Source organism: Diceros bicornis, chromosome 15 (genome assembly GCF_020826845.1).
Source record: "Diceros bicornis minor isolate mBicDic1 chromosome 15, mDicBic1.mat.cur, whole genome shotgun sequence".
In the NCBI taxonomy this organism is placed as follows: Eukaryota; Metazoa; Chordata; class Mammalia; order Perissodactyla; family Rhinocerotidae; genus Diceros; species Diceros bicornis.
In genome coordinates, this window is record NC_080754.1 from 5,293,045 (window position 1) to 5,316,521 (window position 23,477).

A 23,477-nucleotide genomic window follows, 5' to 3' on the forward strand; every position below is an offset into this window, starting at 1 on the left:
CGGCCCTGTGGCTTAGCGGTTAAGTGTGCCTGCTCTGCTACTGGCGGCCCGGGTTCGGATCCCAGGCGCGCACGGAGGCACCGCTTCTCCGGCCATGCTGAGGCCGTGTCCCACATACAGCAACTAGAAGGACGTGCAACTATGACGTATAACTATCTACTGGGGCTTTGGGAGCGAAAAAAAAAAAGGAGGATTGGCAATAGATGTTAGCTCAGAGCCGGTCTTCCTCAGCAAAAAGAGGAGGATTAGCATGGATGTTAGCTCAGGGCTGATCTTCCTCACAAAAATAAATAAATAAATAAATAAATAAAATAAATAAATTACAAAATTTTGAAGGAGAGAACTTCTGCTCAAGATGACACAGTGAGTTTATGCTCCAGTGTGTCTCGTCGGTTCCAAACACATAACGATGACAGACCAAATATAAAAAATATCTATAGGGGCCGGCCCAGTGGTGCAAGTGGTTAAGTGTGCACCCTCTGCTGCGGCAGCCCGGGGTTCGCCGGTTCAGATCCCGGGCGCGCGCCGACGCACTGCTTGGCAAGCCACGCTGTGGCGGCGTCCCATATAAAGTAGTGGAAGATGGGCACGGATGTTAGCCCACGGCCAGTCTTCCTCAGCAAAAAGAGGAGGATTGGCAGATGTTAGCTCAGGGCCGATCTTCCTCACACACACACAAAAATCTATAAAATAAAAAAGACATTAAAAGAAGAAAAACATAAATAAAAAATAAAGAAGTTAAAAATATTTAGCTGCAATTAAACAACACGAACGAAAGCAGAGCAAGCCACCTGTGGGCCAGACACAGACAGAGCGGCACGGCGGGGTCAAGCTGGGCTGGAGGCCTGCAGGCTCCAGGGCTGGGCTAGACAGTGGCGGAGGGTTATATGGCTCCAGTGGAACTACAAGGAAAGGAAAGAGTTCCTCTCAAGGTGGGAGATGAAGTCAGGTTCCTGGAACTCTTTCCTTGTGTTGGTTATATGTTCTGTCTTCCTAACTGCTGTCACCCCATTGATCTCTCACTTTCTGATGGAGGTCTGTTCAAGTTTTATATTATACTTGTGGATTTGTCAACTTCTCTTTATTTTCAGTTTTTGCTTTAATGTTATGAGGCTGTATTCTGCTTCTCTTTTTCTAGTTTTTTGAGTTGAGTGTTCCTTTATTTTCCACCTTTCTTGTTTTTAAAAAAATATACTGAGAGCTATGGATTTTCCTTGACACACTACCATAGCTACCTCCTGTAAGGTTCGATGTGTGGTAGTTTTCACTCAGATGATTTTGAAGTGTATTTTTCATGTGCTTTCCTCTTTAATTTATGAGTTATTTAGGAGTGCACTTTTAAGTTTCCAAAAACATTCATTTTCTTTTTATTATTATTAATTTCCAATTTAATTGCTTTGTAGTCAGAGAATGTGTTCTCTTTGAGATGTGCTGAGGGGCCGGCCCCGTGGAGTAGCAGTTAAGTGTGCGCGCTCTGCTGCTGGCGGCCCAGGTTTGGTTCCCGGGTGCGCACCGATGCACCGCTTGTCAGGCCATGCTGTGGCAGCATCCCACATAAAGTGGAGGAAGATGGGCACAGATGTTAGCTCAGGGCCAGTCTTCCTCAGCAAACAGAAGAGGATTGGCATGGATGTTAGCTCAGGGCTGATCTTCCTCACAAAAAAAAAAAAGAAAGAAAAAAAAAAGAGATGTGCTGAGACTTCCTTTGGGACGTAGCCCACTGTCAGTGGTAGTAAATGTTCCATGTATTTGAAAAGAAAGTATGTTCTGTCTTTGTTGGGTTCAGGATTCTGTATATATTTACTAGATCAAGTTTGTTAAAGAGCTAAATATTCAAATAAAGAAGTTAGAAAGTAAGAAGGAAAGAGGAAACCCAAAGAGAGTTGAAGAAAGGAATAATGCAGATAAGAGCAGGATTGATGAAAATGATTAGTGTTCCATTAATAATTAATGACTTTAAGGATCCGAGGGAGGAAGCTGTGGGCTGTCACAACTGAGAATAGGTTGGCTTAATGTTGTCCCTTTCAGCAGAGAAATAGTGTTTTCATATATCCCCAAAATCTTTTATAAGGAAGAGCTATGAGGTTAAAGTCTTTGGACATAAATCTATAATTATTTAAAATTTTTCCATCTATGAGTATGTCTAGACTAGTTTCTTTTTTTACCTGGTGGCCAGACTAAAAAACCTTTGGAGCCTTAAAGAAAAATGAACACTTAATACCAGTGCAAACACAGAAACTGGCAGGAAATGAAGGTTTAGCCCTAGTACCTCTCCCCACCCCTAGATTCCTCTGAAACAAAAATGTCTAGAGACTCAGGTGAATTTATTATGCTTTCATGTTTTGTTGCTATGTGTGGTGTATGAACGTTTGTGGCCAAAACTCTGTCTTAAGTTAATAATATTACATTATAATTTGCTTTTCACCATATTTTTCCTCTTGCTATTTCTCCAAACATGGTAAATACTGTGCATGAAACAATGTATAGACAGATGAGAAAAAATGCACACCTACGCTCTTGGAACCATAAGCATGGAGATGTGAACTGAATGAGGCAAATGCTCAGATTGGCCACTTTTTTATAACTTATATATAAATGACTGAGTAATACGCAAACCTAGAGGGAATTTCCCTCTCAGCCTTTAAAAATGGTTTCTTTCCTGAACCACATTACAGCCAAATATGCTTTCTCAAAAACCTAACCACGTCATGGCATTAAAAAAAAAAAAATCCTTCAGGCCCATGCATTCCATGAACCGTGTTTTCCTTGAGTCCCTGTGTGGGAGAATATTTCTAAAGCTCTCTTTTGCACTTTGTCATTCCTGAGCTCCCCCCATCGTTGTCTGTGCCGCGGCACAGAGAACCAGAGAATGAGGGAGATTCTCCTGCTGTCTTTGCTTCTCATTATTTTTGAACAGTTGCTTCTGTGGCATTTCCTGGCTCCACTGATTGCCCGGATCTCTGAGCCCAAACTAAAATTCAACCTTGTCTTGCCTTTAAGAACGACAAAGTTCATTCAAAATTGGCAGAAAGACCCAACTAAGCAGTAGTGGTCTGAGGTCTGATATGGTAGATCAAATGCTTGCTTAGGCTTATAGTGTGGAAATATGTGATTGGAGAATAAGATTAAAACACTAGGAAATTCAAACTCTAACCATTAGGAGATGGGCCCCTGCTTGTTGCCTACTAGAGAAGATAATTATTTACATTTTAAATATGATACTAATGAAGCTTAAACTAGTCAAAAACAGATGTTCAGGAGTGGCATACAAGATATAGCAAGAAAAAAATTCTTTTTCAGGCCTTTTTTTTTTCGTGGAATTTTACATTAGGAAGCAAATTAGGACAACAGATGGAAGAGTGGGGGCTGACGTTTATATTTAAAGGAGGATTTAATGAGTGGAATTTCTGGCCCTTAGTTTTCAGCTTTCCTCATTTACTTGCTTTTAACCTGAAATGACCATGGAATGTTTCTTTGGCTTTCCATGTAATCACATCAGTTAACTCTGTTCATAGGCCTTTGATTAAATCTTTAGCTTTCAATATCAGGCTTTGAGAGTCCCAATGAGATTAGCAATGAGAGGTGTTCAAAATTTCTCTTTTCCTGGCATAAACAGTAAACGTCTTGACTGGTAGAATTGATGGTGACTGATGGAGGTGACTTAAGAGAGATTTTATTTGGGAAGCTCCAAAAAACAACTGTGACTATGGCATGGATGGAGAAGTCCATGAGCCTCCAGGTCAGGCAAACCTGGATCTGAATTCTAGTTCTACCATAGTAATCACGTGACTGAAGACTAGATATTCTGTGCCTTTAGGTTTCCTCAACTATAAAATAGAAATAATATCTCATGAGATTGTTTTGGGTATTATTGCCATGCTAACAATATTAAATCTTCTGGTCCATGAACATGAGATGTATTTCCATTTATTTAGATCTTTGATTTCTTTCAACAATGTTTTATAGTTTTCAGTGTACAAGTCTTGAACCTCTTTGATTAAATTTATTCCTAAGTATTTTATTCTTTTCAATGCTATTGTAAGTGAATTGTTTTTTCTTAATGTAATTTTGGGGTTGTTAATTGCATGTGTATAGAAATACTTTTGTGTGTTGATTTTGTATCCTGCAAGTATGCTGAATTCATTTGTTAGCTCTAATAGTTTTTTTGTGTGGATTCTTTAGGATTTTCTACATATAAGATCATGTCATTTGTGAATATAGATAGTTTTACTTCTTCTTTTGCAATCTGGATGCCCTTTATTTATTTTCCTTGCCTAGTTGCTCTGGCTAGAATTTCTAGTACAATGTTGAATGGAAGTGGTGAAATCAGACACTCTTGTCTTGTTCTGATCTTACAGGAAAAGCTTTCAGTCTTTCATCACTGAATATAATGTTAGCTGTGGGAAGTTATTTATTTTAAAACCTTTTTGTACCCTAATTTCAAAATAACTGAGTGAAGCTGCACAACTTCGAAACCTAGCACATTCTCTGAAGTCCACCAATCCTCAGAGATGATTACTACTAATATTTTGAAAATCAATCTTTAAATGTCCTTAGAAATTTTTTTTTCCCAAAAATATGACCTGGTAGATACTGTCTATATTGCTAAAACAGGCAGCAAAACCTGATGTCTTATCTGTAGTATCTCAGATAATGGGAGTTATCTTAGTTACCATTAATCTTGGAACCAGGCATTTTGAAAAGCACCATCTTTGGGATTGTGGCTGGTTATTTTAATATGTGTTTTTTGTTTTAAATTACAGATTGGTTTTGTCCTTTATCCTCCCAGTGGAGGTCCTGCCTGGGATGCAATGGATCATGGCAACATTATGTTTCTCACTGTATGCTTCTGTTGGCATTATGCATTAACCTTTATCATCATTGGAGTGATTTATGCTCTTGTCACCTGGTAAGTTAGTGATTTTTGTTCAGGAAGTTCTATTCCTTGGTAAATCATCATCAAGACTCGATAGTTTTGAACTTAAAATTCAAAGGGGGATTTCATTCCTTAGCATTCCACAAGACAGGGTAATGTGACAGAAAATGATCTGCAAACACAGAAATTTCAAATAAAAAGAAGAAATGCTGGTTTAAGATTTTAAGGTTTAAGGCTCAACAGTGTCTCTGCTGTGCCTCTGACCTACGTGTCACCCTTCAACACACTCTTCTGCACCTCCGTGTCTTTGCATTTCTGGATGGTCCTCCTCACCTGCAGTGAGTCCTCCAGTTGCCCAGATGGACATCACTTACAGCATTTCCCAAGCTTGCCGTCATTCTTGACCGACACGTATGTCCCCCATTAAATCTGAGTACCCGATTAATGTGGCATTTACTCTAATATTTCCAAAGGTAAGATTCAGGTGAATGATGCATGTTTTTACAAAGATCCTGATGCAATGTTTCATGATGGGTGAGGAGCAATATAACAGATTGATAAGAATATATATTTCTAGCTCTGCTGCTTATCAGCTGTTTGACTTTAGGCAAATTATTTAACCATATTAATTCTCAGTTTTGTAGTTTTCAAAATGGGGATAGTAATAGTCCCTAAATGAGATCATGTATTTAAACTGCTTAGAACATAATAAGAGCTCAGTGAAGGTTATTCTTCTTGTTGTTCTTGTTCTTTTTGTTATTCTTCTTGCTCTTCTCCTCCTCCTTCTCCTGTACCACAACACGTGTAAAGTCTAAACCCTGTGGGAAGAGACAGACAATTTAAATACAATGCAATAAATGGAAATAGTGTAAGAACAAAGCACATCGGAGCTCAGAGGAGGCCTCCTCACAATTGAGAATTAAGCTGCGGCTTAAGAGATGAGTAGGAATAGAAAGGAGTGAACATGGTTCCTCTTTCTAAGGTAGCTAATGCCAACCACACTGGCCTGGCTGATCCCAACTACTAGGCATGCAGGCTCCAACATCTAATTCTTGAGACTTCAGCTCTGATTGAAATGTTCCATATCTGCAGTCTTTATTATGGTAGCTGTGAGCTACATGTGGTTATTGAGCACTTGACATATGCCCAGTGCCACGTTAATTTTAATTAATCTAAACATCCATATATGCATAGTGACCACCATATTGGACATACACATCTGGCAGGTTTTCCAGATTCCTAAAATGCAGTAGCTGCTTCTAGGCCCAGTGGAGTCTCAGCCTCTGCCAAAACTAGCTTTCCACTCTTCTCTTGAGACGTGGGCCTGGGTGACCTCTCCTGCTCTGTGTATCTTTGAGCTTTACTGCTGAAGCAGCTTTGGTGCTGGGTCTCTGAGTGAGGAAACCATTTCCTTGTCTAGCTCCCAGATGTCTCTGCTAGGCTTTGGGTTAGCCCACTGTAGTTGCCTCTTTCTAGAGGTCTAAGTGCTTTGGGTGCTGGAAAATTCTACCTTCTCATTGATTTCTGTTAGTCCTATTTCATTCCCCCGAAGCATGTGCATGAGCTGGTTGTTAAGTCTGGCTCTGCCATTGAGTGAAACTTGGCTTCCTCCTCTGTTGTTCTAGGCTGACATCTGGGCCTAATCTCCTATGGGGCTGGGCAACCTCCAAGAACAATACCAGCATTCAAGGAGCCTCTCCACTTCATGTCAGCTCCCTTGCAGAGCCAAAAGAAGACTACTGTCTCTTCCTGTTTCAAAAGCCTTCAGACCCCTAATGAATCTCTTATCCACTTACAGTTCTCTAGAAACCAGAAACTCCATGTTTATTTCTTCAACCTCCCTCCTGCCCTTGACACCTTTGACTTTTGACCATGTAGTTCCCTCTACCTGGCATATTCAAATTAAATGCCCATCTCTTCTACAAACACTTCTGTGATTATTCGGGCCCTTGCTCATCTCCCTGCATGAGTTTTTACAGCACTTTAGTCTCTACCACACATTTTAACAGTTGTGATCTATCTGCTGAGGTTTACTATTAGCTCACTTAGTCTTTTCTGCTAGTTAGATTTTCTTTTCCTTGAGTAAAAGAATTTTTTCATGTTTCTCACAGCTCTTGGCACACTGTCAAACATATAGCAGGTACTCAATAAACACTTATTTGCTGTTTTAATAGATCCGTTTCAGAGTTACTTGAATGTAGGCTTCATTTGTTTGGAAATCATATTTTATATGCTTTTCAGTTTTGCTCTCATCTTGCTCTCAGAAATATAAGACCAAGAGCTCATGTTCTGATATATTTTAGTATAAACTTAAGCAATAGCTTAAAAAATATCATGACAATTCAGTCTGACTTTCAGTGAGGTCACGTGGCAGGCTAATTCAGTCCTTTGATCACAAGGAGCTTTGAAAATCTGTTTGTCAGGCTTTGACTGTGGAGTGGTTTGTAACTCAGTCACAGGTGATGGATTTTCAGACATTATATCAGAATTTGTTTGACGTAGCACAACAATCACCATGGAAGCAAAATTGAGTTGTGGAACTACTGCCTCCAAATCTCTGAAAAATGAAGCTGTACATCCCAGCTTTCCAGAATAATGGTTCAGAGATTGCCTCATGCAGTCCCACACCTACGGTCCTGATTGTGACAGCTCAGAGGAGTGATCTCTCTGTTTGGAAATCTTATTATGTGTTTTATTGTATTTCGTATTTAAACACCACTGTTTCACAGAACTATTTCAAAAGCCCCTCTCTGTGGGTAGAGAAATATTGCCCATTTTCAGGTTGGTTTTCCAAACAATGATTCATGTGAGCCATTTTGAAGAACAAAAGAGAGATGACCAAATTCCAGGCATGTGATTGTTTGCTTTCAGGAAGTGTGATTTTCAGATAGACTCTCGAAGTGCACCCAGAGTCTCAGTGCTGCTCGTTCTTATATTAATTGAAGAGAACACGCGGGAACAATAGCCTAGACACACCCCACCCGACCTTAGTTCCCGAGACTTGCGTCATTCCAGGAACAGGCAATTATTTGCACTTCCTCTTGATTACTCCATCCCTCAATCTGTCCCCAGTGGCCATTTCTGCATGTGCCAATACTATCAGATGCAGATAGAGCCTGAACATGCCTCAGCTTGGTGGCTTGTAGCAACAGCAGATTCGACCCAAAGTGGAAGAGTGGGAAACAGCAGGAGTCACTAGGGTCTGTGTTAACAATTAATTTGTAATTAAGTAGCCATGTCTTTGTTGTATTTTCCACAAGAGTTATCAGGAATGAATCTAATGAATGGATTAACTAATTAATCCATTTCATTTAGCATGTATTGAGGTTGTACAATGTGGAGATAACTGTGTGGATTTAAAAAAATGACACAAGCAATATCCCAGTCTTTAAATTATTTAAGAGTATTAGCTTTTTGTGACAACAGTGCCTTGAGGAGTTGTGGACATTAGGAGCAACGTCACTAGTCAATTAATAATCCAGGCAAATGATTTTGAGTGGTTTTCCTTGGCTCTTGACAAGTCAACAGATGTCACTGACGCTGCTCAGTCATTGTGTTTCGGAGGAGTTAATGATGAGCTGGAAGTGACCGAAGAATTAACCTCTATGAGTAGGTGACGGATATGAACTCCTAGCAGATTGCTCCAAAGGCCATTGATTCGTCAAATGTGTGTGAGCCCCTATTATGTAGCAGACATTGTTCTAGACTCTGGCTAGGGTTAGGGCTGTAAAGAAGATGAGGTCTCTGCTGTTATGAAGCTTACATCCTTGTGGGATCCACAGCATAAGTAGAGGCATTGCATATCAAGAGGGGCAGGTCAGACCTTCACTGGAAGAAGAAGAAGGGCAGAAAATAAGAGTAAAGATGCAGAGGGGCTGGTGAAGTTTTTCACAAAACGAGAATGATTTTGATGGTTTGGTTTATCAAGTCTGTTTGCATATTCTTATGTATTTCTGGAAGTTAACTATGTTTTGTTGATATGGTCACAGCACAATGTCTTTACAAACAATCACGCACGGGAGGATCTTTGCCTAGTTCTTATGACATCAGAGAAGTGAAGAGCCTGCTGAGTTTCTGCTGCTAAGAAGCTTCGCATCTTCCAATGTGAAAAATTATAGTTGCTGCTTCCCCAAAACCTATAGATTCTCTTAATCTATGAAAACAGTCATAAGGGGGCGGGCACTTCTTCCAACTTCTTAATTCATCACGGGCCATCCCATGCAGCTGAGCGGCCTGTGGCCTGCACAGGAGCACCCCTCTGAAGGCGTGAGTAGGGGCTGCCATACAGCCCAGACTGACGTGGGGCTCGACATGGGGAAGGAGTTGCCTTCACGCCCCTGCCGCACAGGAGAGGGCTCCATTTTGCAAGACACAGCTCAGGGGGCGGACTTGATGGAGAAGCTCGTCTGAACTTGGTTGCGTCTGGATTGCTACAGCTCAGACATTCTCTTCTTTGTTTTAGAAATGATCAAAGTTATGAATAGTTAGACATCTTCTATTGTATCTGTTTTCTTGTATCCTGCTTTAATCCACAAAAAATTTTCAGGTAATTTCAAAGCCAAATAAAAGTACTTTTCTTTTCGTGTTGCTTCTCCTGTTTGCACAGATAATCTGGAGTTTGTTGCATTACAGCTACATAGCACTCTGGGCTTTTATTTTAACCAGCATAACGTGAGATGCTTTTCATTCTCCTCAGGTTGGTTAAATCACGACTTCAGAGGTTCTGCCCCTCAGAAGTGGGACTCCTGAAAAATGCTGAACGAGAACAAGAATCAGAAGAAGAGATGTGATTTTGATGGGCATCTGGTCTGTCTGGATGAACTTTTTCTCTTTTGCATTGTTTTTGTTCATGGTTTTGTTTTTTGACCTTTTGTTTAGAGAACAACAGGCTGAGGACGATTCTTGGCATATTGTTTCTATTTCCAATTTTGTTAAGATATTTGAATTTAAATATTTTATTTTTAGGTATGAAAATACTTTGGATGATAAATTCATTTTGCACGTCAGTCGTGGTATTGGGGGCCCAGAATGACTCTTCCCAGGATGTCTCAAGTTTGGTGCCCATGCTATGAAAAATATTTGTTTTATTTGTCTTGTAGATGTGCTCAAGGTTCCTGGGCTTACTACATTTCTAACTCGTTCAGCATGGAATTACAGTTGTTTATCTTGTTGCTGCAATGAGAAATAAATGAATGCATGAACCCTGGTTCAGCCACCTCAGATCTTTTGTTTTTGTTATTCAGCTGCACTCCACCCACACGTCATGTAGAAGAGGTGTTGTGACACTGAAATTCCTTTTTGTGAGACATCTCTTTCTGTGGCACCTGTCTTCTTCTCTCCTGGGAAAAGTAAGCCAGAAGCCATCTTGAGTCATGTGCTCTTTCAGAGAAGATAAAAGGGATGATCCCTAGGACACATGGTTGCAAAGCCATGGGAGATTGGGAAAGGAGAGTTATGATGTTACCTTTGGAGTGAAAAGTCATCAGGCAGCATAGCATGACCACCACACTGTCCCCTCTGCTGAAATAGTTGAAGGGTTAAAATAAGAAGCAGCCTTTTATGGAATATTTGGGTAAAAAGTCAGAGCCCTCACCTAGTCTGTGCACTAAGTACCCACCAGTGGAGAGTCAAGAAATTGTATTTCTAGTTCTGGGCTCTACCATTAACCAGCCTCTAGGGCTTTAGCAATCACAACCATGTCCTTCTCTGAAAGTAAGGGAATTGAATTGGATGAATCATGGGGCCCTTTCTGGCTGTCACATTTTATGATTCTAGGGTCTCTGAGACAAAACTGAAGCACAGGGACAGCTAATTTAGTACAATGTTAGTCAGAAAGGCCAGTCTCTCCTGTGACAAAAATGGTAAGGAGGCTGTAGGACTCTTGATGAATGACTCGAATATGGAGGAATGGAGGCAGCCTCGTGGGCAGCTGGAGGTGAAACGTGGGCATTTAAATATCCAGGGCTCCCTGGCATTCCAGAAGCACTGACAAATCAGTAAGGCTGCCCCAATCTGGTATTACCACAGTGACACTGAAGAGGCAGGTGAATGGATTCTTTAGGCCAAAGCACTGGACACACTCATTTTTTTTATGTAGTGGTTGAAAAGAACTGATGTGGGTGTCTAAAGATTTATCTTGAATAATGCAATAAACCTTAGTGTATTTCTGGCATACGGACCACATGCTGTGGTCCTCAGGTGATCATGGCCTTCTGCCCCCTGTATGTCCTGTATCTCAAGGGTCTTTTCTAGTCCCTTGACTTTGGCAAATTTGTGTTTCAAAAGAGTGAGCTGTCAGCTGCAGCTGTGTGAAAATGGCATTGCTGTTATCTAGGCCTAGCAGGTACTCGAAGAATAGTTAGCACGAACAAGATGAGGGCTGGGATTTTGAAAACTGGTGAGCACAAATATTCCAGCAATCTTTATGAGAGAGCAGAAGTGTCCATTTCTCCAGTCTCTGCACTCAGAGAATACAAGTGAGATGCAGCTCAGTGAGTTCTCAGGAGAGGAACATTTGGTTCAGGTTTAAGTCCACAGTCCGGGGCTATCTTCCTCCAGTCCCTGAAATGAGCAATAAATTTGAACACCATTATTGGAACTTTATGGAAGCCTTCACCAAAGAAGGGGTGGGGGAGGGTGCCCTCCCTTACTTTTATTTGTATTTTATCTCAACTCTTCCAAAAACCTGGGGTCTCAATTCCTGAGCTTTGCCAAACCCCCTTTGTGGATATCCCATGTCTTATTTGCCATAACCAAAGCAAAGAAACTCTTTAAATAAGTCAGCCCACTATCAACATTAGCTGTTGATGCAATACCAGCTCCTCAGTGATTTCTGTAATTTCCAATCTCCTTAGCTTGGGAAACTGCAGCCTCTGATTGCACTAACTTCCAGCTCATGGTTGAAATGGGAGATTGGGTCATGACCATCTTGATGCTCTCCTTCTCATCATTTCATCACTGTAGGGCTCATTAATCAAGGCTGTGTTGATTGTATCCTGGATGTGGATTAATTTGGTGGTGCAGGAGTCACCAGGCACTACAGGAACAATGAAAATAAAAGTTGAGAAGTGAGGAATTCTCCCCAAATACAAGGAGTCCAAAGATAAAAAGTATGAAAGAAAAGTTCGTACACATGGAGAATAGATCCAGAAATTCTAGATTCTGACTAATATGAATTCCAGGTGGACAAAACTGAGAGAACAGAGGACAAACATGAAGTAATAGAAAAGAATTTCCCCTAAATAAATGGCCATGAAGGGAGATTTTTGCTTTAAGCTTGGAGAGGTGCTTTCAAGAGACGTGTGGAGAATAGAGTGATTGGGTTTCCAGACTAAACCAGTAAAAATGAAAAAACTTAATCCTTTTTATACTTTTAAGTTCAATTTATGAATATTATTATTCTATTTTTAAGTCTAGCAAATTCTAACACTCAGTTATAAGGAGACTTTAATGTTTGGGCACAATTTTATACTTAGACAATTAGATTTCCCTTTAAACATCTTAAATTGTATTTATGAATCAAATATTTTTGATGTCCTTCTTAATACTTCAGTTAACTGACAAATCTTCCAAAGTTAAGTTATTCTCACAAATCTAATTTATTAAACTTATAAATGTCGTAAAACTTAAGTTTTCTTAAATGTTCCAATACTGTGTATAAACTCAGTGAGTTCAACTTATAATCACAAACCTAAATTTGTCACTCAACTGCATATTTATAAATTGGACTTACAAGACTAGTCTGCATAGACAAAATTATTTTAAAAATTATAAATACCTAAAATGCTAAACACACATAATTGTGCATACCTAAAATGCACAATTCCTTAACACAAAAATATCAATATTATGGTTTTGATTTTCTTAAACATTTCTGAACTTAATTCTAAGTCATTCCATGTTAAAACAGGCTTCCTGTTAAACTAAAGAAAAAATAAACAAGTGGGACTTTATCAGATTAAAGAGCTTTTATAAGACAAATGAAACCAGAATCAAGATGAACAAACAACCAACCAGCTGGGAGAGAATATTTGCAAAACATACATCTGACAAGGGATTGATCTCCATAATATATAAAGAACTCACACAATTGAACAACAAAAAAACAAACAACCCAATCAAAAAATGGGCAGAGGAAATGAACAGACACTTCTCCAAGGAAGATATACAGATGGCCAATAGGCACATGAAAAGATGCTCAACATCACTAATCATCAGGGAAATGCAAATCAAAACAACACTAAGATACCACCTCACGCCCGTTAGAATGGCTATAATCACCAAGACAAAAAACAACAAATGTTGGAGAGGATGTGGAGAAACAGGAACCCTCATACACAGCTGGTGGGAATGCAAATTGGTGCAGCCTCTATGGAAAACGGTATGGAGATTCCTCAAAGAATTAAAAATAGAGATGCCCTATGATCCAGCCATCCCACTACTGGGAATCTATCCAACGCACCTGAAATCAACAATCCAAAGAGGCTTATGCACCCCTATGTTCATTGCAGCATTATTCACCATAGCCAAGAAGTGGAAGCAACCTAAGTGTCCCTCGACAGACGATTGGATTAAGAAAATGTGGTATATATATACAATGGAATACTACTCAGCCGTAAAAAAAGACAAAATCGTCCCATTTGCAACAACATGGATGGGCCTGGAGCGTATTATGTTAAGTGAAATAAGCCAGAAAGAGAAAGACAAACACTGTATGATCTCACTCATATGTGGAATATAAACCAACACATGGACGGAGAAAACTGGACTGTGGTTACCTGGGCAGTGGGGGTGGGGGGTGGGCACAAGGGGTGAAGGGAGTCATGTATGGGGTGATGGACAAACAAAAATGTACAACCCAAAATTTCACAATGTTAGAAACCATTAAAACATCAATAAAAAAAAAATGTCAAAAGAGCCAAATTTCCAAGTATGGACACACACACAAAAAAAAAAAACAAAAAAAAAAACAGGCTTCCTGTTAAGGAAATGATTCGTCCATGGCAGATAATGTCAGGCAACACCTAGTCCTCTGTTTGAGGTACTGGACCCAGATATTGAATGGGACAGGGTTCTCGACAGTGACCCTAATGGCACATGCCACATCCTACTATTTGTAGTCACTGCATCAAACCCTCCACACAGGTTGTCTCCTAGCCTCTGTAGCTCAGGGAAGGAGCCTTGCTGAGCTGGAGTCATGCTTAAAATGATCTGTCTTTTCTACCTACTCGTGACAATGTGCAGCCCCCGCCCTGGCTGTCATGTCACCAGCCAGGATTTTATTGTTCTTTAGCTCTTAAGATATTTAAGTATATTTCCTTCTAAGTGTAAAGACTTTTGAACTTGATGTAATCCCGTACCTTTTTTTCATATCTTTCCTGTCTGGTAAGACTACCCAATTTTTATAGCTATTAAGGTGATATCCTAATGAATTCCAGGTCACTGTCTTTTAAAGGTAAGTCAACTAACAGTTCTGAGATTGGATGTCAGTGTTTCTCAGCCTCTAATGCCTGAAAGCAAGGATGACACGCATCTGTTCAGTGCGTGTGTGTGGGTTGTGGGAGGAATTATTGTGACTAATGTGGAAAGTTCAGATGGAGGCAAGAAGATGCCTCTTATCTGATTCTTCTCATGAATTCCTGCTGTTTTGCCTGTTGCAAATGTCCTAAAGGGAGGATTAAAGATCTTTTTAAGAAGCTGGGAGTGGAGCCCAATACAATGCCCCACTAATGATTTGTGTCTGAAGCCAAAACACATGTAGGCTCTAAAATAAACAGGAGTAAGCTTGCCCAAGGAATCAAGGAGTTTAGCAATTTAGGATGGAACAACTCTCTCGTCCCAGAAACTGACCTAGGTTCCCTTTGCCTCTCAGATCAAGTCTAAAGTGATTAGCATTATACTCAAATAAAATAAAGTCGCTTCACTGGGGCGTAATTCAATACGTAGCTGTGCTCACATGTCATCCAACACGATACTTGGAGCAATCAGGCTGACTTGTTCTCTGTCTGCAGAGCATGTTTATTGTAATTTCCATGTCTGTATGGTATTAACCACCCCTGCTTCCCTCCTCCTCGCAGCTTAACTTCCAAAGCTTCTCTAAGGCCCAGGTCAGAGACTTTCTTTTCTACTACCTCACGTCGCTTTCTTCTTTCTATAATTCCTACAGCACAGAGACAGAGCAGCATTGGATCATGTGCTGTTCAGTCCTCTAACTATCTCTATACTTCAGTTCTTCCTTCTTACTACATTATAGTCCCCTAAAGACAACCATACTTCTTTTGTCTCTATTGTAGCACCTAAGGCATCTGAGCTATAGGAGCAGAAAGAAGAGAGAAAATCACAGGGAGATATTATTTAGAGAGAATAGGTCCTAAGAGGTAGTCTCCAGGTGAGGACTTGAGACAGAGCTGGTGACTTGCCCGAGATCGTGCAGTCAATGAGAGGCCGAGCCCGTAAGGGGATGTAAGTCTCCTGACGCCAGAAGTGAGGCTGTCTCCACTTCAGAGGTTACACGACTGCACAGAGAATGCTCAGTTCCTTCTTAGCTGGACCTGCCTTACTCTAAAGACCATCTGTCCCCTACCCCCACTCCCCACAGTGGTGTCTCATTTGGAGGGGGAGACCTTGGCTTCTGTTCGAACATCTCTGGTGATTTGATTCTAGTCAGAAATTGTCTTAGTCAGTTTGGGCTGCTGTAACAGAATACCAGAATACTGTGTTGTGGCTTAAACAGCAAACATTGACTTCTCACAGTTCTGGAGGCTGGGAAGTCCTCAGGCAAGGCGAGGCAGATGTGGAGTCTGGGGAAGGCCCGCTTCCTGGTTTGCAGACTCCTGCCTTCCTGTATCCTCACATGGTGGAGAAACAGACTATTTCTCTCCAGTTTCTTCTTATAAGGGCATTAAACCTCTCATGAGGGCTCCACCCTCAAGACCCTCATGACCCTCATGACCTAATTATCTCTCAGTGACGTCACCTGCAAATACCATCACATTGAGGATTAGGGTTTCAACATAATGAATTTTTTTTTTTTGGTGAAGCAGATTGGCCCTGAGCTAACATCTGCTGCCAATCTTTCTCTTTTTGTTGAGGAAGATTGGCTGTGAGCTAACATCTGTGCCCATCTTCCTCTATTCTGTATGTGCGACGCCACCACAGCATGGCTTGATGAGTGGTGTGTGGGTCTGTGCCTGGGATTTGAACCTGTGAATCCCAGGTAGCCAAAGTAGAGGGCGTGAACTTAACCACTACGCCACAGGGCCGGCCCCAACATAAGGAATTTTTTTGTGTGTGTGAGGAGATCTGCCCTGTGCGAACATCTGCCAATCCTCCTCTTTTTTTGCTGAGGCAGACTGGCCCTGGGCTAACATCGTGCCCATCTTCCTCCACTTTATATGGGACGCCGCCACAACATGGCTTGCCAAGCAGTGCGTGGGTGCACGCCCGGGATCCGAACCTGCAAACCCCGGGCCGCCGCAGCAGAGCGTGCGCACCTAACCGCTTGTGCCACCTGGCCCGCCCCTTGAGGGGACACAAACATTCAGTCCATAGCAGAGATCCAGGAAGAGGCTCACCAGGACGGGGATGGCCAGGACACATAATTCTCCCCAGCATATGATATCTTCCCCACTCCCCAACCCGCAAGACATGTGTCTAAAATTTATCTCCTGGCTGATGTGCCTGCCTTAGGGATGAATGGCTGAGGACTGAGGATAGAAGCTTCACAGCAGAAAGGACAACAGCAATGGTGCAGCCCTCTAGTGACAGAGCGTGGAAACACAACTCAAGTGAAAGGACTATGTTCACATCCTAAAAGAGGCTTCCTCAATCCAAATCACAAGCCAGACCACAAACACTGTTAGAGGTAGAGTTTGGGTTATTTAAAAAAAATCTTAGGCTTTAACTTATTAGTACTGTAACCCATTGTTATCAGTTGAATTGTGTCCCCCCAAAATTCATACGTTGATGTCCTAACCTCCAGTACCTCAGAATGTGACTTTATTTGGAAATGTCATGAATTAACTTAAATATGACCTTAAGATGAGGTCATACTGGAGTACGGTGGGCCACAATCCAGTACTACTGGTCTCCTTATAAAAAGGGGAAATTTGGACACAGACCCGCCCACAGGGAGAATGCCATGTGAACATGAAGGCACAGATCAGGGGGATGTGTCTGCAAGGCAAGGAATGCCAAAGATACCTGCAAACCACCAGAAGCTGAGAGAGCTGAGAGAGAGGGCTGGATGCCTCCTCCCCAGCACCTTCAGAGGGCGCACGGCCCTACTGACCCCTTGATCTTAGACGCGCAGCCTCCAGAACTGCGAGACAATAAATTTCTGTTGTTTAAGCCACTCAGTTTGCGGTACTTTGTTACAGCAGCTGTAGAAAACGTATATATCCATTACGTTAACATTAGTTTAGGTTTAATGTCTTAGACTTCAAAATAAGTCCTGTGTTTGAGCTGGAAAATGGTATGCTGAAGGGAATATGGCTAACGCCAGGATCAAAGATATTTCCTCTCCCAAGTTCTATGGGAGAGAAACAAATTTTATGTTATAAATTTTAAACATAAATGTGTTATCCCCACGGAGAAACATGCTGACGCTTGGCTTGGTTACATATTTCTGGCTGTCTTATGGCCCCACCCGGGCTGGCAAGTTTCCTGAACTGGTCTTTTTACATTCCAACATTCCTCAGGCAGGTAGAGTAGACGCTTGTGGAGTAAATCATTTATCACCTAGTGACTTCTGCATTGTTATTTTCGATGTGCTCTAGCTTTTTATATGCCTGCTCTCTAACTAGACCAGAAACTCCTTGAGTACCATACACTATTATGAAGCTTTCTGATTAGGTTTCTGATAATGAGCTTTGCCTGGAAAATGCACAATACTTGTTGCAAAATGGCCTCTGTATTTAGTCGGGGTCCTCCAGAAACAGAAAAAAAAAAAAAAACAAAAAACCACACACACACACATATATATATGTAGAGAGAGAGAGAAAGAGAGGGAGATTGATTTATTTCAAAGAATTGGCTCATGTGATTATGGAGGCTGGTAAGTCCAAAACCTGCAGGGTCAGCTCTTAAGAAGGCTGCGTGGGAAGGCGGGCTGGGAAGAGTTGATGCTGCAGTTCGAGTCCAAAGGCAATCTGCTGGTAGAATTCCCTCTTCTTCGGTGGAGGTCAGTCTTTTTCTATTAAGGTCTTCAACTGCTTGGATGAGGATAATCTACTTCACTCAAAGTCTACAGATTTAAATATTAATGTCATCCAAAAAACACCTTCACAGAAACATCTAGAATAATGTTTGACCAATAACTGGGTGCCATGGCCTAGCCAAGTTGACACAAAATTTAAACATCATAGCCCCCAGTGAATTCTGCCTCCTTGAATTCATGCCTTTCGGTAGCCCCCTCCAATATTGTATCTGGACTGGCCTTGTGACTTTTCTTTGACCAATAGAATGTGGTAAAAGTGGGCACTGGGCAAGTTATGATCCTAGACTTTAAGAAGTCTTGCAACTCACACTGCTGCTATCTTGGAACCAGGCCTCCATGTGAAGAAGACAAGGCTATTCTGTTGGGAAGGCTTCAAGGAGGAGGAGGAGGCCCTGGAAGAGAAGAGACCATGAGGTAGAGAGAGGTCCAGCCAACTTGGCCTTTCCAGTCATCTCAGCTGAGACCCCAGACACGTGAGAAAGGCCATCTTGGATCCTTGAAGCTCTGTTCAAACTTCCAGATGACGTGATTAAATGAGCATGCGGAGCAAAGCCATCCCTGCCGAGTCCTGCCCAAATTATACGATCATGAGCAAATAATTGACGGTTAAGTCACTAAGTTTTGGAGTGGTCTGTTACGCAACAATTGATAACTGATATTTGCACCAACGATTTCTGTAAAGTAATTATACTAAAAGGAGAGATTTAGGATCCAGAATATTAGCTTGCAATTATTATTATTGTACCTTAGTACAAACAATAGTGCTATTTTATGCAGGACATTGAAAATATCAACTCATCTTGCCTCAGATAAGCTTATGATTTCATACTATTTTCAGAAGAACTAGTGTTTACATGGGACTAATGTTTCTAGGCTCAGGCTCTTGTTTAGTTACTATAAATTCTGGGTTTGCTTTTCACCTGAGCTTTCTAGACAGAAAAGAAGAAAATCAAACTATTTCCTACACCATGCCTCTCAACTTAATCATAGTTGACCATTTCCCTTCTCTTTCAATCTTGACCATAGACCTGTGCCCATCAGCTCAGACTCAAGAGATGCAAGAGGAAGAAATCAGAGAGGAGAAAGTGAGAAAAGAAAGATAAAAAGAACAAAGAAGAAGTGAAGAGAGGAACTGAGGTTCTCTGGAGCAAGTGGCAGAAGTAAATTTAAAGTTAAAAAAGAATTTGAGGGATCCTTTTCTTTTATCCTCTGGAGAACAGAGAGGTTAATTCAGGATTACATTAATCAGAGTCCAGCATCTGCCATGGACGCATATTTTAGTTTTATAGGCAAAAACTTCTATTAGTGTTAAGTGAATTACTTTTCATAAAATGATGACGGTTTTCCTTCCATGAAGCTCTGGAACACCTGGCTCAGACTAATAAATGCGTAAGGTGAAAACGTCAAATCATAAAAGAGGTGTAGAATGAAAAATGAGTTTCTCATTAGATCTCTCAGATTCCAGAGAGGACTTTTTTTCTTTTTGTGAGGAAGATCAGCCCTGAGCTAACATCTGCCAATCCTCCTCTTTTTGCTGAGGAAGACCGGCCCTGGGCTAACATCTATGCCCATCTTCCTCCACTTTATATGGGACACTGCCACAGCATGGCTTGACAAGTGGTGCCTTGGTGCGCCCCCGGGGTTCCGGACCAGCGAACCCCGGGATGCGGTAACGGAGTGGGCGCACTTAACTGCTTGCGCCACCGGGAGGCCCCAACGAGAGGAATTTTTTAATGTACACTTCTTGACATTTTCTGTGCATATACATGCAGACATATCAGAAACAGACATCTTTTAATCTAGTCACAGTAAACGAGATAATAGATTCACGTACTTTTATTTTGAGCTTCCACAGCATTACCTTTAAGTTCTTCCATTTTGGGGTACATCCAAGTGTTTTTCCGAAACCCTCGGGTGGGGTAAATGTTAGAGTGTTCATGCCCCTTAAAGCTGTACCTTGATAAAGTGAGTATTACAGAGAATAGAGGAAAACATATAGTTGTTGGGGGATGGAAAAAGTCAGCTTAAATGTGTCCTCTTTTATAAAACCTTTCCTGATTCCCGAGGAGCAGAACTCTGACTGAGGAGATGAATATTCATTCATTCATTCGTTCGTTTATTCATTCATCCAGTTGAGGACGGAGAAGGGATATGGAAGAACGTGGGTCCCTGGGCAGGAGAGGGTCAGAGCTGCAGGTGCAGAGACACCCGTTACCGTGACAGATGGCGGAATGGTTTGCCAGGGCTGCCGTAACCAACTACTACAACTGAGTGGCTTACACAACAGAAACTCACTGTCTCACAGTTCTGGAGGCGGGAAGCCCAGAATCAAGGGGTCGGCAGCGCTGGCTCCTCCTGAGGGCTGTGAAGGAAGGATCTGTCCCAGGCCTCTTTCTTTGGCTTGTAGACCACCATCTTCTCCCTGTGCCTCTTCACTTTGCCTTCCCTCTACACATGCCCGTTTCCAAATTTCCGGTTCTGAGAAAAACAACAGTCATATTAGATGAAGGCCCACTCCCATGACCTCATTTTCACTTGATTACCTCTGTAATGACCCTATCTCCAAATAAAGTCACATTCGAGGTACCAGAGGTTCCGATTTCAACATATGAATTTTTAGGGGACAAAATTCAGCCCCGGCTGATGGCGGCAGTGCTGGGCTTCAGTGCTTTCAACATTTGCCTGTGCCGGTAATGGCCACTGGCCAACTGCAGCTGTCAAAACTGAGCTCCTTAGGGGCCGGCCTGGTGGCGCAAGCGGTTAACTGCGCGCGCTCTGCTGCAGCAGCGCGGGGTTCGCCAGCTCGGATCCCGGCGCGCACCGACGCACCGCTTGTCAGCCCATGCTGTGGCAGCGTCCCGTATAAAGTGGAGGAAGATGGGGACAGATGTTAGCCCAGGGCCAGTCTTCCTCAGCAAAAGGAGGAGGATTGGCAGATGTTAGCTCAGGGCCCATCTTTTTCCCCCCCACCTCCCCGGAAAAAACAACTGAGCTCCTTAAACAAGTGCCAGCACTGGAATCGTGTGTGGGCGTCACTGTCAACCTCTCCCTGACAACCCACTCCAGTGCCCCAAGAGGGAGTCTGTGGCCTGAGTGCCTATTGGTCCACCTCTGCCAGAGCCCTCCAACGAAGCACAGGAAGCCCCAGGCGACCACCCGGTCCACTGCCTTCCTGATTTCCTCTCTGGTTTCTTCTTTTTTGTTCCCTTCTCCATTTTCTTGCTGTCTAGACAGTTATACTTTGACCCCATTGGCTGTGCCCTCCCCTTCTTCTTTATTGCCCTGCGTTATCTTCCTATTCCCATAACTCCAATCACTTTTTTCGTGTTCTCATTCAGTGAAGGATGGGGAAACTGCAAGCAGAGTATGCACATTTTATTAGGTGATTTGAACTTCATCCTGCCTGATTAGCCTCAATAATCCTAAACAATGAGGACAACCGCCTGATCACTGAAAGGAGGAATTATTTTTATTTTTTGGAGTAGTTTCTGATTAAACATCTTGGCTCAAGAAGAAGAGAAGCTAGTTATTTTTCACCCCCGAGTGGATCTGTGGTTTGGCTTCCCCATGGCTTCCTGCCGCACGTATGACCCCAAGGTGCTGGTGGCCATTGTGTGTGGGCTGCTGACCGCCATCGTTTTGGGAGTGGGCATCTGGAGGATCGCGATCAAAATCCAGAGAGGTAATGCCATCCTGCTATGTGTAAGTGAGAGCGAGAGAAGGCATTGAGCCTCTCTCCCTGCCACCTGCCACACCAGCACTAGAAAGCGCCATGTCTAGGCTGAGGTTGCCCACCAAGGTGCCATTTATGAAACACAAAAGTCAACGATCAACTGAGGGCTAGCATGTGGTTTAGAAATGAACATGTGTGTGTGTGTGGCTGTGTGTGTGAGTGGGCAGGATGATGAAGGACATGGTTGAATTGGCTTCTTATGCTCTTTTAACTCCTGACTGAACAGATAGCAGAGTAATAATTAAAATCGTTAATAACACATGTTTGGGTTTGTTCAGCTAAATCCAAGAAAGCTAAATAGTTACGAACACACACACACACATAATCAAACATGCACAGAATGTAATTTCATTTCAAGAAGGAAGTTAGGAATGTTCTCATTAGGAATGTAAACAAAATGATCTTATGGTTTGTGCACAAAGTTCTCATTTTCTAGGTGTAGAAAACTACTCACAAATTAAGATCATTTAGAAAACAATTTTCCTGGTTATTCAGCAAATATTTGTTAGTCACCTGCCGTGTGCAGAGCTGACCCTGGGGAAGGGCGTTGACAGGGGGCAATGGTGTGTCAAACAGTGATGGTAAGGAAAGTCCCAGAAACTCACAACGGAGACTTTCCATGACGCTAACGCTGGCTGCCTGGGGCCATGGAGGTTCTCCATAAAGGAGTTCAGAGCTGGATGGCTGAGCACTCCCTTTTGTATAAAACAGAGAAAGTTTCTAATGAAATTGAGTAAATGAAGGTAAATGACACCAGTCAAGAGAGGCAGAAGGACAGGTGATCCGCCCTCTGAGAAGCGCACTGTGGAGGACAGAAGGTTGGGGAGACAGCAGGAGCAGATGCTGGTTGTAAAGCACCACCGTTGCGGACAAAGGGGTCAAACATATGAGGGAATGAGAGCTGAGGAGAGATCTGCTTTTTCCTCCCAAAGAACATACTTAGAGAATACTGTGCTAATGGTATTTAGAGACTAGCACTAGAAAATTTACCAGAACAAAAATTTACCAGAGGGCCGGCCCCGTGGCTTAACGGTTAAGTGCACGTGCTCCGCTGCTGGCAGCCCCGGTTCGGATCCTGGGCGCGCACCGACGCACCGCTTCTCTGGCCATGCTGAGGCTGCGTCCCACATGCAGCAACTAGAAGGATGTGCAGCTGTGACATACAACTATCTACTGGGGCTTTGGGGGAAAAAAATAAATAAATAAAACATTAAAACAAAAATTTACCAGAGAACAAAAATTTACCAGAGAAATTTTTTAAATAAAATTTAAACTTGTTTTTGCTTGTTTGTTTAAGGTTTGTAAAATAGTTTAATTGAGGTTTAAGAAAATTAAGAACCATAGATTTTTAGCCTATTAAGGATACTAGCTTTATAAGGCCTTATTTAAAAGGTATGCTTTTAAGATGTCCTTCCCTCCTGCCTCCCTCCCTCCCTCCCTCCCTCCCTTCCTTCCATGACATTTACTTTTAAAGGGAAATTTGTGGTGACTTATAAAGGACACAGATAAAATGGAATCATTAAAACAAGGACCAAAGTACAAAACCATAAGGAAGAGGACAGAGTGAGGGATAGAAAGCCCATGAAAGTCAAGGCTGGGGGTAGAGGTGTTGCTAAAATAGATACAGAATAGACCCCTGAGCTTCCTGAGAG

At 42.1% G+C, this 23,477-nt stretch overlaps 2 protein-coding genes across 3 annotated transcripts in view; both read left to right on the forward strand.

The window, feature by feature from the left end:
- Positions 1-10,082, forward strand: part of TMEM45A (transmembrane protein 45A) — a 70,818-nt gene extending 60,736 nt beyond the window's left edge. For both annotated transcript variants that reach the window (XM_058555517.1, XM_058555518.1), the window contains exons 5-6: positions 4,764-4,909; positions 9,573-10,082. In XM_058555517.1, coding sequence (XP_058411500.1) covers positions 4,764-4,909; positions 9,573-9,666 — 240 coding nt within the window. In that variant the 3' untranslated portion in view covers positions 9,667-10,082. The remainder of the gene's footprint in view (positions 1-4,763; positions 4,910-9,572) is intronic.
- Positions 10,083-21,659: 11,577 nt separating this feature from the next.
- ADGRG7 (adhesion G protein-coupled receptor G7) overlaps positions 21,660-23,477 on the forward strand; it is a 65,546-nt gene continuing 63,728 nt past the window's right edge. Inside the window, exon 1 of the mRNA XM_058555519.1 lies at positions 21,660-21,774. Within this exon, the coding sequence (XP_058411502.1) occupies positions 21,660-21,774 (115 nt within the window). The remainder of the gene's footprint in view (positions 21,775-23,477) is intronic.